Source organism: Equus caballus, chromosome 16 (genome assembly GCF_041296265.1).
Source record: "Equus caballus isolate H_3958 breed thoroughbred chromosome 16, TB-T2T, whole genome shotgun sequence".
Lineage (NCBI taxonomy): Eukaryota > Metazoa > Chordata > Mammalia > Perissodactyla > Equidae > Equus > Equus caballus.
This window is the reverse complement of record NC_091699.1, coordinates 65710345-65724353: the sequence shown is the minus strand read 5'-3', so window position 1 is coordinate 65724353 and position 14009 is coordinate 65710345. Positions and strand designations below refer to the sequence as shown.

At 35.5% G+C, this 14009-nt stretch overlaps 1 protein-coding gene across 17 annotated transcripts in view; it reads left to right on the top strand.

Annotated features, from left to right (window-relative positions):
• RBMS3 (RNA binding motif single stranded interacting protein 3) overlaps positions 1 to 14009 on the top strand; it is a 1248509-nt gene that overhangs the window by 788479 nt on the left and 446021 nt on the right. For all 17 annotated transcript variants that reach the window (XM_070238087.1, XM_070238085.1, XM_070238082.1 and 14 more), the window contains one exon: positions 824 to 882. In XM_070238087.1, coding sequence (XP_070094188.1) covers positions 824 to 882 — 59 coding nt within the window. The remainder of the gene's footprint in view (positions 1 to 823; positions 883 to 14009) is intronic.

Sequence of the window (14009 nt, the reverse complement as noted above, 5' to 3'; positions counted from 1 at the left end):
CCTCTGGCAATGGACTCAAATGGATTGAATTTCATTCCTCATATTGCCCATCTTTTAAAAAACAAAACCTAGGTTAGGTCTTCTGCAAGAGATGATAAAATAATAAATATATTGATGATGTATATAGGTATTTACGGTAGAAACTTTGTTATAAATGAACTACTGTTGGATGGCCTGTATCATTCAGTTATTTTAGCAAAGATTTGTTGAGCTTCTATTACCTATGGTACCAGGAAATGAGAATACAAAACTCAGTCCTATCCTCAATTAACTTACAGTATAATATATTTTTAGTAGCAAAAAAAAGTCCCATTTATTCTAGAATCACTGTTAGAAAACCTCAACATTTCAGTTTAACATTCTCCAAATTCTAAAAGGTGATTATTACAATTCTTCTTTTTACAGATGAAAAAACTGGCTTGAAGAAGTTATGTTAAATTGCTCAGGGTTACAACACTAGGTAAGCGCCAGAGCTGGATGCAAGCCCTGTTCAGCCTGGCGCCAAGGTCCTTGCTTTTCTCCATGAATCCACAGAGTGCGATTTACTTTGATCACAATCACATGCAATACCCTTTCAGCCACCTATGACAGCCTGACAGGTTTATTTTTGAAGGCTCAACCCAGTAATTACGTAGGGAAGCACATTCTCCAGTTATAAAGAAGAACTGGTGAAAAGAGATCATCCAGGTGTGAAATGGGTGTTCAGAGCTTGTTTTCTTGGTTTATTTCTGCTCAATTGTGTGTGCACCGATGTTCATTAAGGTGTTTTAAGTGCCTTTATTGGGCTACAATAACATGGATTTTTTTTCTCTCTCTCTTTCAGGTATGGAAAAATTGTATCCACAAAGGCAATTCTTGACAAAAACACGAATCAATGCAAAGGTATGTGTAAGGGCATCTGCACCCTGAGCTCCTGCCTATGCCGTTCCATTGATGGCTCGTCCAACGCAGAGGTCCAGGCACCAGCTGCACAATGATTACAATGTACAGTATATGGCAAACCTCTTTAATAACGTCGAGGCTTTGATGAGTTGTATTTCTAGTAACATTGCTCATTAATTTTTTTCATTAACAAACAAAATGAAAATCACAAATCAGAACAAGTATCAAATTGCTTCAGCATAAAACTAAATTACCTCCTAATAACTTTGGGTTGTCTGATTTGAATGATATCATCAGTGATGCAAATTGATTTCCTATATAAAAAAGAGGAACTCTGGGGAAAATTTCCCCATACAAAACATGTTTTAATTTATCTGTTCTTTAAAGCTTTAGCAGCATTGCTTGACTAAGAGTGAATTTACTGATGGGCCCACTGTGTCTAAGCGTCAGCTGTAAGCATTTCATGGGATCTCAGAGTGGGTATCTTATTAAGGCTTCTTTTTTTTTCCTAGAAGTATTTCTGAAGCAATTTTTTCTTTTAAAGATTTTATTTTTCCTTTTTCTCCCCAAATCCCCCCAGTACATAGTTATATATTTTAGTTGTGGGTCCTTCTAGTTGTGGCATGTGGGATGCTGCTTCAATGTGGCCTGACGAGTGGCGCCATGTCCGCGCCCAGGATCTGAACCAGTGAAACCCTGGGCTACCAAAGTGGAGCATGCGAACTTAACCACTCGGCCACGGGGCCGGCCCCTGAAGCTATTTGACTATATCCATGCCCCATGTTTCTTCATGCCTGGGAATCCCATACTCTTTTAAGGGTTGCGTTAAATTATTTGTGAAATCTATATGGTTTCTCTTGCATGACTCAGTTCTTACTGGAAAATTGGAATGCTTCGTGTATCATATGTTATTTGTTGTTTTATAATCCAGTTTTTATTTTTATAATACCTACATTAAGAAGTTTGGGAGGGCCAAGATTATTCTAAATTCTGCCCCTATTTTGCATACAAATATAATGTGCAAAAGTTTCAGGAATGAACCCTCATATACTGCAGATATAGCCTAGCCTATTTGGGTAATGGTAGTCAGATTCAATTCAGCAATTTTAAAAAAAAAAGCATTCCATGTCTTCTATAAACTCACAAATGTGCTAGGTATTTAGATACTACAAGTCAAAAAATAATAAGACATGGTTTCTGTCATTGAATAGTTCAATTTCTAGTTGACAAGGAAACCACCAAAAAAACTAAGAAACTAATCCTAATGTACTTAGGATCAGTATATCAGCTTAATATGTATGAGAATAAAACAGAGATAACTATAATAGAGGTATCCACAGAATGCTGTGAAAAGGGAATAAGGAGATTTCTTCTTGGGAATGAAGTTCATATAAAGGCAAGGCAGAACGGATGGGCTTGGGGAATATTGGTGTTTAGGAGAAAGAGTTTCAGAATGTAATTGAGTTGGCCACTATAACTGGAAAAGGAAAATGCACAGGTAAGGATACTGGTAGAAAGAAGGAAAAGGTCAAGATTTTGGAGGCTTCAAAAAAGTTATCCTGGGTATTTTGAACTTCATTCTGTATGCAACCCTTGATAGTTCTTTGAGCAGACATGATATGATTCTGTCTATGTTTTAGAAAAGATATTTTGGCAAAGATGAGTGAAATAAAATTACAAAGATGAGAAACCAGAGGTAGAAAAAAACCATGTAGGTTTGAAATGCATGGATCAAGAGGAAAATGAGGCAAGTCCCCCAGGCACTGTTAGGGAAATGGAGAATTCTCAAAGATAGTATTGTGTATTCTCTATAAAGGTGAAAGAAAGGGATGCACAAAATGAAGCCTAGAGGTTGAGCTTTCATGATGGGGGAAGATGGCTGCACCTCTTACTGAAGTAAGAAGTCTAGAAGTCGTAGTAGTAGGTTTTGTGGAGAAGGTGATGAGTTATGCATTGGACATGCTGAATTAGAGGTCCTGGCATGGGATCCATGTAGGAGAGGTCAAAGAGGAAGCAACAAGAAAGCTCAGAGCTACAGATGGAGACTGAAATCAAGGGACTAGATACTAACATGAAAGGATAAGCTGTAGAAGGGGGATGGGTGGGCAGCTGAAAACTGAATCTTGGAGAATGTATATGAACAAAGCTGGGTCATGACTACGGGATAGTTTTGACTCTTGACCTGTGGGGATCATATGGTATGTTAGAAGTATTAGAGTACTAATACTATTGCTTCTAGACATGCCCAATCTATTTCCGATGTCTTTTGGGTAAAAACATCTATAGGAACAACCAGAGAAAATTGACGCATCCAACTCGGGCAGCTAATAATATTGATTGAGCAGCAATGAGAAGAACAAACGCTTCACATGCAGGCAACACCTGTGCACCTCATTAGATCTTATTACATGTCTGATAACTGGAGTGGTTGATATGAAGGGATCATTTACTATGCATAGTTTTGCTCAAGAATGCAGATATCTCTTGTAGAACATTGGTGACAGCAAAAGTATAAATTGCTACCCTGGAAAACTGTACTCTTGTATATTTGTGAAGGTTTGATGAATGAGAGATGAAACTGAAATGGGTTGTTAAGTTTCCATAGGCAATTATCTCTTAGTAGTGAGGGTGCGAGTCTGGACAAATATTGTAGGTATCTTTACCTTGACTCCTAACACTCCTATCCACATTTTCTTGTTTAATTTTCTGTCTCTCTCCAAAGAAACTTTTAATGAAGACATGACCTATGTAATCTAGAAAACTTCTTCAAAGTGGAATATTAGAGGAGAATGCATGACTGTCTAATGGGGAAACCAGAAGAAAATATTAGAACATATCTCGCTACTTTTATATCAACTTTCTGCGTGTGTTTTATAATGTATATAAGTATAATTTTAAAATGCATATGTTTTAAACAAATAAATATGTAAATATTGGGTTCACTACTCCGAAATATTTTTATTCGTGGTAATCTGGACTTAAAAAGTAGTTTGGAGACTACTGGTCTCAAACATAACACGAACTGATAAATAGAAAAGGAGAAAAAGGAGGGAGGGTGGGAGGGAAGAAAGAGAAAGGGAGGAAGGAAGGAACAGACAGACCATAGAACCACATTTAATAGAAGGGCAGCTAAAGATGACTTTATGGGAGGGCAGAGAGCTGTTAGTCCTTCTGCCTTGAGGGTGATCTGAAGAAAGAGAGGTGATCATGTGGTCATTCTGGACAAATAAAAGCCTCCAGTTGCCTTTTCTTGCTTGAGCACTTGGAGCCTGTTGATAGCAGTAGTGACTTGGAATCCCATCCTTCATGAAGCGCATTGGGGAGGTACCCTAAAAGTAAGCACTTGTGATCACAAAGATACCACTATCACTTTCATGTTTTGAGGAAAACACTATTTTAGTGACATTCTGAGTCCTAGTTAGAGTATTTCCTTTCAGAAAAATGGCCGTTGAAATGGTCACAAGTAAAAACTACGTACTGTTGGGAAGAGACAGCAATCACATTTATGGAAAATTATTTATAGTTGTTAATGACGACTGTGAGAGCAAGTTACTGAGGCTGCAAGATATGACACCATCGAGGAGTTCAAAGAACTGATAAGACAAAACAGTGAAACAACAACCTAAATATTCATTGAAATAGCCGAGAGTTGAAGCTTGAGTAGAATTGGAAAAAGTGACTGATCTAGAAGCTATTTGTGGAGAAATAGGAGAAACAATACCAGGGGTCTGTAGACCATGGTGAAATGAAGATTCATTGATCATAAAATTTTATGATTCTATTATTCGATGATTTATGATTTATGATTCTAAATTGGAGATTTTAGCTAGGAGGGAAATCATATGGAGTTAGGAGTACAGAGGACTCCTCCACTTTTAGGTCCAGTGGGAGAAGGGATGTTTGGGGGAAAAAAAAACACTTGGGAGGGCTACAAAAGAATATGGTCCTCAGGGTGGGTTAGATAATGATTGGAAACATGCAAATTAAAGCAGTTTGCAATGATAGTTTATATCCACTCAGGTAGCAAACATTGTAACATGCAGGCCATTCAGTGCTGGTTACTGTGAAACTGGTTCATCCATCTTTTATTAGTAGCATGGTAAATTGATAGTGCCTTTTAAAAAATCAGTACAGAGAGAGCAATAAAGGACATACTATTAATAACAGTAATTCCACTGAGAATGTTGTCCCAACTATTTTATTCAGATATATTTAAAAATTGTGTATATATGCACACTCTTAGTACTCTTTCATTCTCTAAATTGGAACAAATATGGGAAACATCCTAATTCTGGCTTATGGAACATATACAATTGTTATGTAGCCATTACAATGATAGTCAAGAGGACTAAATTATGTCAAACTGTGAAAATGTTTATTATGGGAAATTCAGTGAATATAGAAGAATATAAAATAAAGTATACAATAAATAAGGAGTTATATAAATATTGAAGAGTCAGTATTGCTAATGGTTATGCCTGTGGTGGAGCCAGACTGCCTAGTTTGAACACTGCTTCTTCATTTAGTAGTTGTGTAACCTATGGTGGATTACTCAACTTTGCTGGGTGCCTCAGTTTCCCTATCTATAAAATGATAAGAATAATAGGGCCTGACTCAATGGTAAAATGAGTTAATAGATGCATAATGATCAACAATACCTCACATTGGCTGTCCTACAAAATACTGGCAATATCAAGCAAAACAAAAATTATTCGGTGGGAATATGGGTGATAGATTATTATTAACTTTACTTTTCTCCAAATGTGGTATGTTGTCTTTTCAGGTAAAAAAAAAAAAAAAAGAGCAAAAACGGCTTTTGGAAAAATTGAGCAGGTTTCAATTATATATATATTTTAGTTGCTTTTTCTATGAAATCTGAGTAACATATACCTATATGTTTCTTTGTTTCTGTAAAATAATGTCAGATGAAAATAGCAATGAATAGGAGAGAATGTTACACTTTCCTTCTTTATGTAATAGACAGAAGCTGAGTTCTTCTTGACCATTGCTTTCTTAAGGAAAGATAGGAAAGGGTGTTTGAGGTGGCTTTTGCAAACAAAATCACTAAGAGCATTGAGCCTGTCATTAGAGAATGCAAATTGGATTTGGCCTTCTCCAAGATGCTTCGTTCTGAATCTTTTGCAACTTTGCCTCCAGACGAAGGCTATGCAATTAAAACCAAATATCAGGAAGACAGGATTTATTTATTTTGTTTTTAAAGATGTGATGTGAATTCAGTTTTTCTTGAGCTGTTGCACATGCAGCATATTATCTGCGAGTTAGTGCTTAGTGAGGTCTGAGAAAGTACGTGTGTTAGTCTCCTTAGAGATCAAAAGAAAGGCTACAAAATTAACCTTGATGTATTAACCCAACTCTGGGCTTTTACTCTATCTTAGCATCTGAAAGAAAGGCTTTTGTTCCCTCCTGTGTCTCACCCACGCCCTCTAAGCTATGTACAGTAGGCAGACCCAGATAAACACACTCACTCTCTATTCCAGAAGGGGTCATGGGGAACTCCTTCAACATAACCTCTCGTTTTCAAGATTGTTCTTTCTTGGGTGGTGGCTGCGGCAGCTTTCATTCTGTATAATATGGCAACATAAAACGAAACAGTCACCATCAGGCCCAAATGACCAGAAATTGCTGAACAAAGCGGGCAACAGCTCCAGATGGAGACTAATGGAAACCAGACCACAGTTCATTCAGATCCTCAAACACAAGGATCACGTAAGAGCTATTGTACAAGTCACAGGGATTTGCACTATTTCTTGTTTTGTTTTGTTTTTTGTTTTTCCCCATGTGTTTTCTTCCTGAGTCCAGTGTATTTGCTAATTTAAAGAGTCATGGAAAATTAAATGAAAGAAGCCATTGAAAACAAGGTGTAAATCTTCAGTGAATGTACTTGTCTCTCCCTTTTCCTGCTTTTTAAGTTTGGCTTCCTCTGCACAACCCCCACCCCTGCGTGCGCACACACACACTCACACACATGCACACACACACCCCCAGTGCATTTTTCTGACAGGCTGTGTGTTTAGAGCAGAGGGAATGAGTAATGGATATTCCATAGAAAGTTTCCACGCCTAATAGCCATAGGATATAAGAGTAGCGAGCGTGTGCCAAGCATACCAACTTCTAAGAGTTTGAAATACTCCCTTCTGCTTTTGTTGTCACAGGCTGGTTGGATTATATTTATGGAAGCTTATGTTGCCTTTAACGTTTCATTGCGCCCTTAAAATCAAAGTCAAAGACATGTATTCAAAATTTATGAAATCATCCATGAAGGATACAATTAATTCTTTATTAAATAAAATCGTAAATTGTTATTTCTTCTGTAAGAGAATAAATCTGCATACGATACTTATTTTATAGAGATGGCTAGAACCCACCTAGATTGTTTCAGGGAGGGGCGCAAATGAAGCTATTTAGCAGTTCTTAAATTCGTGGCCATGTTATACGTGTTATTTGAAAGTATTTCTAAGTAACTAAATATGAGGCCAATATACTTGGACAAATTTGGAATTAATCAATGTTATTTATTTTTAAATTTTCTTCCTTGCTTACCGGCAGGGAGTATTTATATAGCAAGTGAAGGAAATGGGGATTTTTGTATTAAATCCCATGAACCTGGAGGGAGGGGGAGAGGGATATTTTATTTTGTCATATTTTATGTAGAGTCATTACAGGGAATGAGGTAGCCCCTACCTCTGGATCAATCCTAATAAGCGACACTGACCTGCGACTGGTGGAATGTATATGTGTGACTGGAGCTATTTGGTTTCCAGAAAATAGCATACCCACCCTGGGCTGGTCCACATGGAAACAAAGCAAGTAAATGAAGAAACCAAACCCATAGAAAGCTTTTTTGCTAGTACCTGTTATTTCCTGACATCAGTGCAAACTAAAATAAATGTTCTGTGAAATTTATGTCTCCGGATTTACATTTTGAGAGGAATAGTCACCTCTTCCAGGTGGGCTCACCATCTACTGAGCAAGAGGCTCATGAAGCAAAATGACCTGAAAAAACACACTTATTCAATTTTTACATAATGGTAGTTTACCAAAAAAACCCCAAAAAGACAACAACAGTTCTATTTAGACGATTGCATTTCACTTTGGAATATAAAATGTGTGATATTTCCCTGAACTTCTGTGAATTTTGCTCTAATCTAGTCCAGTATTAATTTCACTAACTAGTCATAGGTAATCGATACATAAACATATATTTGCTTCATTTGATATTGATAGTAACTTTTGTTTTCTTTTCAGAAAAGGTAGTCTGTATAGGAACTTTGGTAACTTCAGTCTGTGTATCAAGTCTACTTAGAATTGTCCTATCGGTACCTTTCACGTGGAATTTTCATCCTGGACCTCTTTGTAGAAAATGCCAATTTTTATAGTTTCATAGCCAGAGTTACAGAAGAATAACCACTTTGAAGGTAAATGGTCTCCATTTGTTTTTGCCGGCTCAACCAGACAACTGCAACTGAAGACATTTCTCCTGTCAATAATAATCCTTCCAAACCTATTATTTCCAATTCAGCATGTTAAATATTTTAGAGAGTTCTTTTATTATTATTATGCTGTGTTAACTTTGAGAAGTCTTTGAAATAAATGTAAAGCAAAATATGTACTTACAATGTGTGTTGGGAGTCATATAACTGCACATTTTTCTTCAAGAGTATTTTATATCTATATATTTACTCATCATTTGCTTGTAATCGCAGTTAATGTGCACATTAGGCAAAAGTAAAATTATCCACAAACATTAACTATAATAGGCAACATTGCTATTTTAAGCATACATTTGTATTTGACAGCATTTAGTAATGTAACCCATCTCCCTAAATCTTTTGCACATGCAGAAATTATATTATTTTACTGGAAAAAAAATTTAAATAACTTTTGTGGAGTTTAAAATGGCTTAAAAATAAAGAGGTAGAGTTATATTGCTTTCAGCCGTAATCTGAATGTTAGTTGTACTAATCTATATCTTCTAACTTAACAGAAATCCTTTTGTCCAGGTATCCCATTTGCTCTCCTGCTCCTGTCTTTCAATTCTCTATTTTTAGAATTTGACTTATGTTAACACACGTAAAATTCTGTCTCTTCTTATCTCTCCCAGGCTATGTCAATTATTTCTTCCAAAATTCCGGTTCTCACGAAGTCCGCAGTAGAATTTTCCCATCCTATGTAAACACTGTACAACACTGCCTCCTTTGAGCACCATCTAGGAGCAAAAACCTTCTGCTACCTTATGTCTCACGCTGTTGTGATTCATTTGTATCCTTCATCTAGATCATAAACTACTCAGGATTCTGGTGGGAGATTCTATTCCCAAGGTATTGAGGAAGCAGGACAGTTCAGTGTAGTTACTTAGATTCCAGAAGCTTCATCATTTTCCCTGGTGACCTTTGATGTCACATCAATGGAAAGAACAAACATGGCCAGGTGTATGTTCTATACGCCTGTAAAAACACCATGGGTACCAAAGACACACACATACTCATGTTTCCCAGACTTGTTCTTTAAAAGTAAGCATTTATAACTGAGAATATTTATTTTATTAGTGTAGAATTATCCCTTTTACTGATTTTAAGTTATCTAATTTCACTCATCAATAACTTCATAAATATATGGGAAATCATACATAGTAGTATATATTTTAAATAATACACAAAATATAATAATGCATAATGGACAAATATATGCGTGTGTTCAATTTTTTAAAATTTATGTAAACTTGCCATAACATATAAATATCCTTTCAAATATAGAATTTCAAAAAATATAGATTGAAAAAATACCCACTTAGTCCTTCAAGGATTTTCAAATTGAAGCCCATAGCAAGAAAATTTCTAAGTAATAATCTTAGTTTTTGTGGACAAGTTACATCACATCTCTAAACGTCTGTTTCCTCAACTGTCAAGTAAGGTTATTACCTATGATGAAAAAAATATTTTCACAATTACATGGAACCGTGTTTGTAATGTATCTGGCGCATACATGAGGTCAATTCTTCTATGGCCCTGGACTTGAATTTCTTCCCATAGGAACCACATTGTCTAGGCCACTCGCATATCTTACGTAATTTGATGCAATTCTGAGTACATTGTAAGTGTTCAAGGAATGCATATTTCATAAATGACATGTGTTTATTGAAAGTGGCTTTTTTAATAGCAAAAAGTATAAGTACTTAAAGGATGTTTCTTTCATACTTTTTGGTGTTGGCTATGTGATAGCCCTCAGGATTTTTCAAGGCCTATAAACCTGATATCTTTGAGGAAAAGCACATTCAAATCTCAGTGGCAGGTGGTGGAATTCATTCTAATTGAGTTGGATAGGTTCTGAAAAAAAATGCTTCTTTGTTCACCCTTTGTTATGCTGTTCACTCCATAATGTTGTTTTACAAATTCAAAGGTAAAAAGTAAAAAAAAAAAAGGCCTAAAGATTCTTGCTTCCTTAGTGTTTGAAACTCTAGTAAAAGTGTATTCTGTTTAAGGTATGGTTAATAGTCATTTGATTTGACGCTTGCCATTGTTCTTATTGACCTATTGGTTATTCAGGTTGCTATTAAAATAGCTATTTTTTCTTTCCTTCAGTAAAGAAATGAAAAAACTGAAGTATGAAAGAGAAAAACTCATGCATATTACTAAAAAAACCCCAAACTATAAAAACCTCAATTGAATTTGAAAAATGAATGTATCATTTTTTATGATTCTTCAGGTGGCTATAAGTCGGCTAAAATGTCTCTTTATCCATAAAATATTGGTGATATAACATCTCCATTGCATATGATCATTTAAAAAACTGATGTGGTTTCCTCCCTGTGTGGTGGATAGGAGAAAGTAGCAAGATTTGCATTTAATTTGCACTACTTCTCTTAAGAAAAGGGCAGTTCATTTTAATTATTAGGCATCCAGATAGACCTATTGGTCATTCAGTTTACGTCAGCCCTGAATTGGAAGAAACCTGTATTCACGAAGCATCATTGGAATACCTCTGCCACTTTTAAAGATAAAATTTCTCTCAAGAAGAAATAATAGGAGGCTGCAGATATCATGGCTGTTCACATTCTCAGAGCTTGTCCACTATGGGGAAAGCAGGAGCTGAAACGAGCGATTTCAGGGAAGCAACGGTTAAAGGTCACACTAGGCTTAGGGTTTAAGGGTGATGGGAAGAATAACCATGTTTGAGATTGTACTCAGTGAAGCAGGTGGCAAAATTCCATGAGAAGTATAGTATAAGGCGCCTTGGAGTTTATGTCTTTGGGGCACTTTTATTATAATAGATAATTAAAGTGAAAACTGTAGCTTTTTGTTGAAGAAATGAGTGAGAGAAAAGATAATTTTTTTAATGAAAAAGAGAATTATGTAAGGTAGAATTTAGAGCCTCATTTAAAAAAAAATACTATTAAAACCCTGTGGTTAAAAAGTTTTTCAAGGGTCCTCATGATATATTTTTGAATGACATGGGGTTAAAGATCAGAAAACCTCCAATATCACATATAAGATATAAAAAAAATTATGGCTAATAATGTATCTTTTCATAGAGAAACAGGTGATGAAATTGAGAATAATTTGACTAGAGGAAAACTTTCAAAATCTCTTTAAATAAAAATTCTATGTATTTAAGGTTTACAACATGAAATTTGACATACATATACACAGTGAAATGATTAAGCTAATTAACATATATGTCATCTCCTTACATAGTTACTATTTTTGTGCGTGTGTCTGATGACAGCACCTGAAATCTACTCTTAGAAAATTTCCAGTATTCAATACTGTATTGTTAACTATAGTCATCATGCTGTACATTAAATCTCTAGTCATACTCATCCTACATAGCATAACTTTGAAACCTAAGACCAACATCTCCCCAATTCCCCTACCTTTCTGTCCCTGATTATCATCTTTCTACTCTCTGTTTGTATATATTTGACTTTTTAGGTTCCACATATAAGTGAGATCATGCAGTATTTGTCTTTCTGTGTCTGGCTTATTTTACTTTGCATAATGTTCTCCAGATTCATCCAGGTTGTTACAAATGGCAGAATATCCTTTTTTAAAGCTGAATAAAATTCTGTTGTATGTATATAGCACAATTTATTTATCCATTCATTTGTCAGCAGACACCTAGGTTGTTTCCATGTCTTGGCTATTGAATAATGCTACGATGAACATGGAGGTACAGGTACCTCTTTGAGTTACTGATTTCATTTCCTTTGGATATATACCCAGAAGAGGTATCACTGGATCATATGGTAGTTCTATTTTTAATTTTTTGAGGAATTTCCATACTCTTTTCCATAATGGCTCTACCAAATTACATTCCCATCAACGGTGTAGAAGGGTTTCCTTTTCTCCACATCTTCACCAGCATTTATTCTCTCTTATCTTTTTGATAATAGCCATCCTATGAGATGTGAGGTGGTATCTCATTGTGGTTTTGATTTGCATTTCCCTGATGATTAGTGAGGTTGAGCACCTTTTCATGTACCTGTTGGCCATTTCTATGTCTTCTTTGGAAAAATGTCTGTTCAGATGATTTGCCATTGTTTAATAGGGTTGTCATTTTATTTGCAGTTGAGTCATATAATTTCCTTATATATTTTGGATAGTAACTGTTGGTCAGAAATATGGTTTGGGAAATATTTTCTTCTGACTAAAGGAAAACTTAACAAGCCAAAGATTCCCATATGAAAAGTGAAATTTTCCCCAGTCTGTCTCAATTTCTAACCGTTGTTTTGAACCAAATGAGAGTAACTCCAAGGGAAATATATATATACACATATAACTTTTATTATATATTAATATATTTATTTGTATTTAGTATACATATATAATTACATGTGTATGTTAGTATATCTGTGTGTGTGTGTGTGTGCATGTGTATATGTAAGACAGGGACAAAATATTTATGAGATACTTGTCCTAAGAGTTTTAAAAATCATTCTAAAATGATCTACCTAAAAATTTATGTTTTAGTTTAATAAAACGTAATTTTCTTAAAAGAAGCTTGAAGCAAAATCCCCATAGCTCTTCATAACTACGTTTCATAAACCAAAGAAGTCCTGGGGAAGTTGTTATGTCTTAGTGGTCAGGTTGTTTGTGGTCTTCTTCTATTGTAAGAGGATTATGGAAGACAAGTAATAATGAGATAACATTGCATATGCAATTATCAAATAAAATCTTGTTCAAGCATTGATAAAGAGTTTATGTGTTTGAAATCTGTGTGAAAATTTAACATTTCTTCTTTACATCATTGTATTTCCACCTGTCATGTCCTGTTGACTGTTAATACAACTAAATATGTTCTATTATGTTGTACAGTTCAGCCTATCTTTCTTCTATGTTCTTCAAAAGTTACTAGTCTGGAGCCAATCCTTTGGCTCTGCTTCTTGTTGGTAAAATTATAAAAAATTCATATAAAGCGTAACTTTCCAGTTAAGATGGTCCAGTTTATAAGGGACTTGCAGACAATAAAAACCAGCATTGCACATGAGCTAGCGAAAACATCAGACGTGATGGTAAACCAGAGGAGAGTTTATTTGTTTTGGGAGGAAGACTTATGGTGTCTCTATAACCCACAGTCTTTTGTAGTATCAAAGGCAATCAGACCTATCAGCGTTCACCAACATTTTTATGTTGTTTCCCATCTGAATTCCCTTAAGCATAGGAAGTAAACTCTTCAACTTATTTCCTACCAACCTACTGACCAACCAATCAAACAGTGAACCAAAGGAAACACACCAAAGGATGAAAACCAAAAAAAAAAAAAAAAAGAAAAAAACACGACTGGGATCAGGAATGGTGTCTTTGATTTATTTGCCCAGGAGAGGAGACCTCTCTTTGCTTGACAAAGTGAGCTGGGGAATGAATTGATGATGAACTGGGGAATCCTCAGAAATATGATAAGCAGTGGTTATGGGGGCAGGAGATATATTATACTAATATGCTGTGCAACTCAGCCTCAGTCAAATAGTTGTTCAGCATACTGGAGTCTAGAAGTCTCTTAGAACATTCCTGTAATTCATCAAAAGGGCAAATTTGTCTGCCAAGGAATGTTGTTTGGCTACAACACTGCTTAAAAGTATTTAGAGGTGAACACTTTTTAGTGGAGCCTAA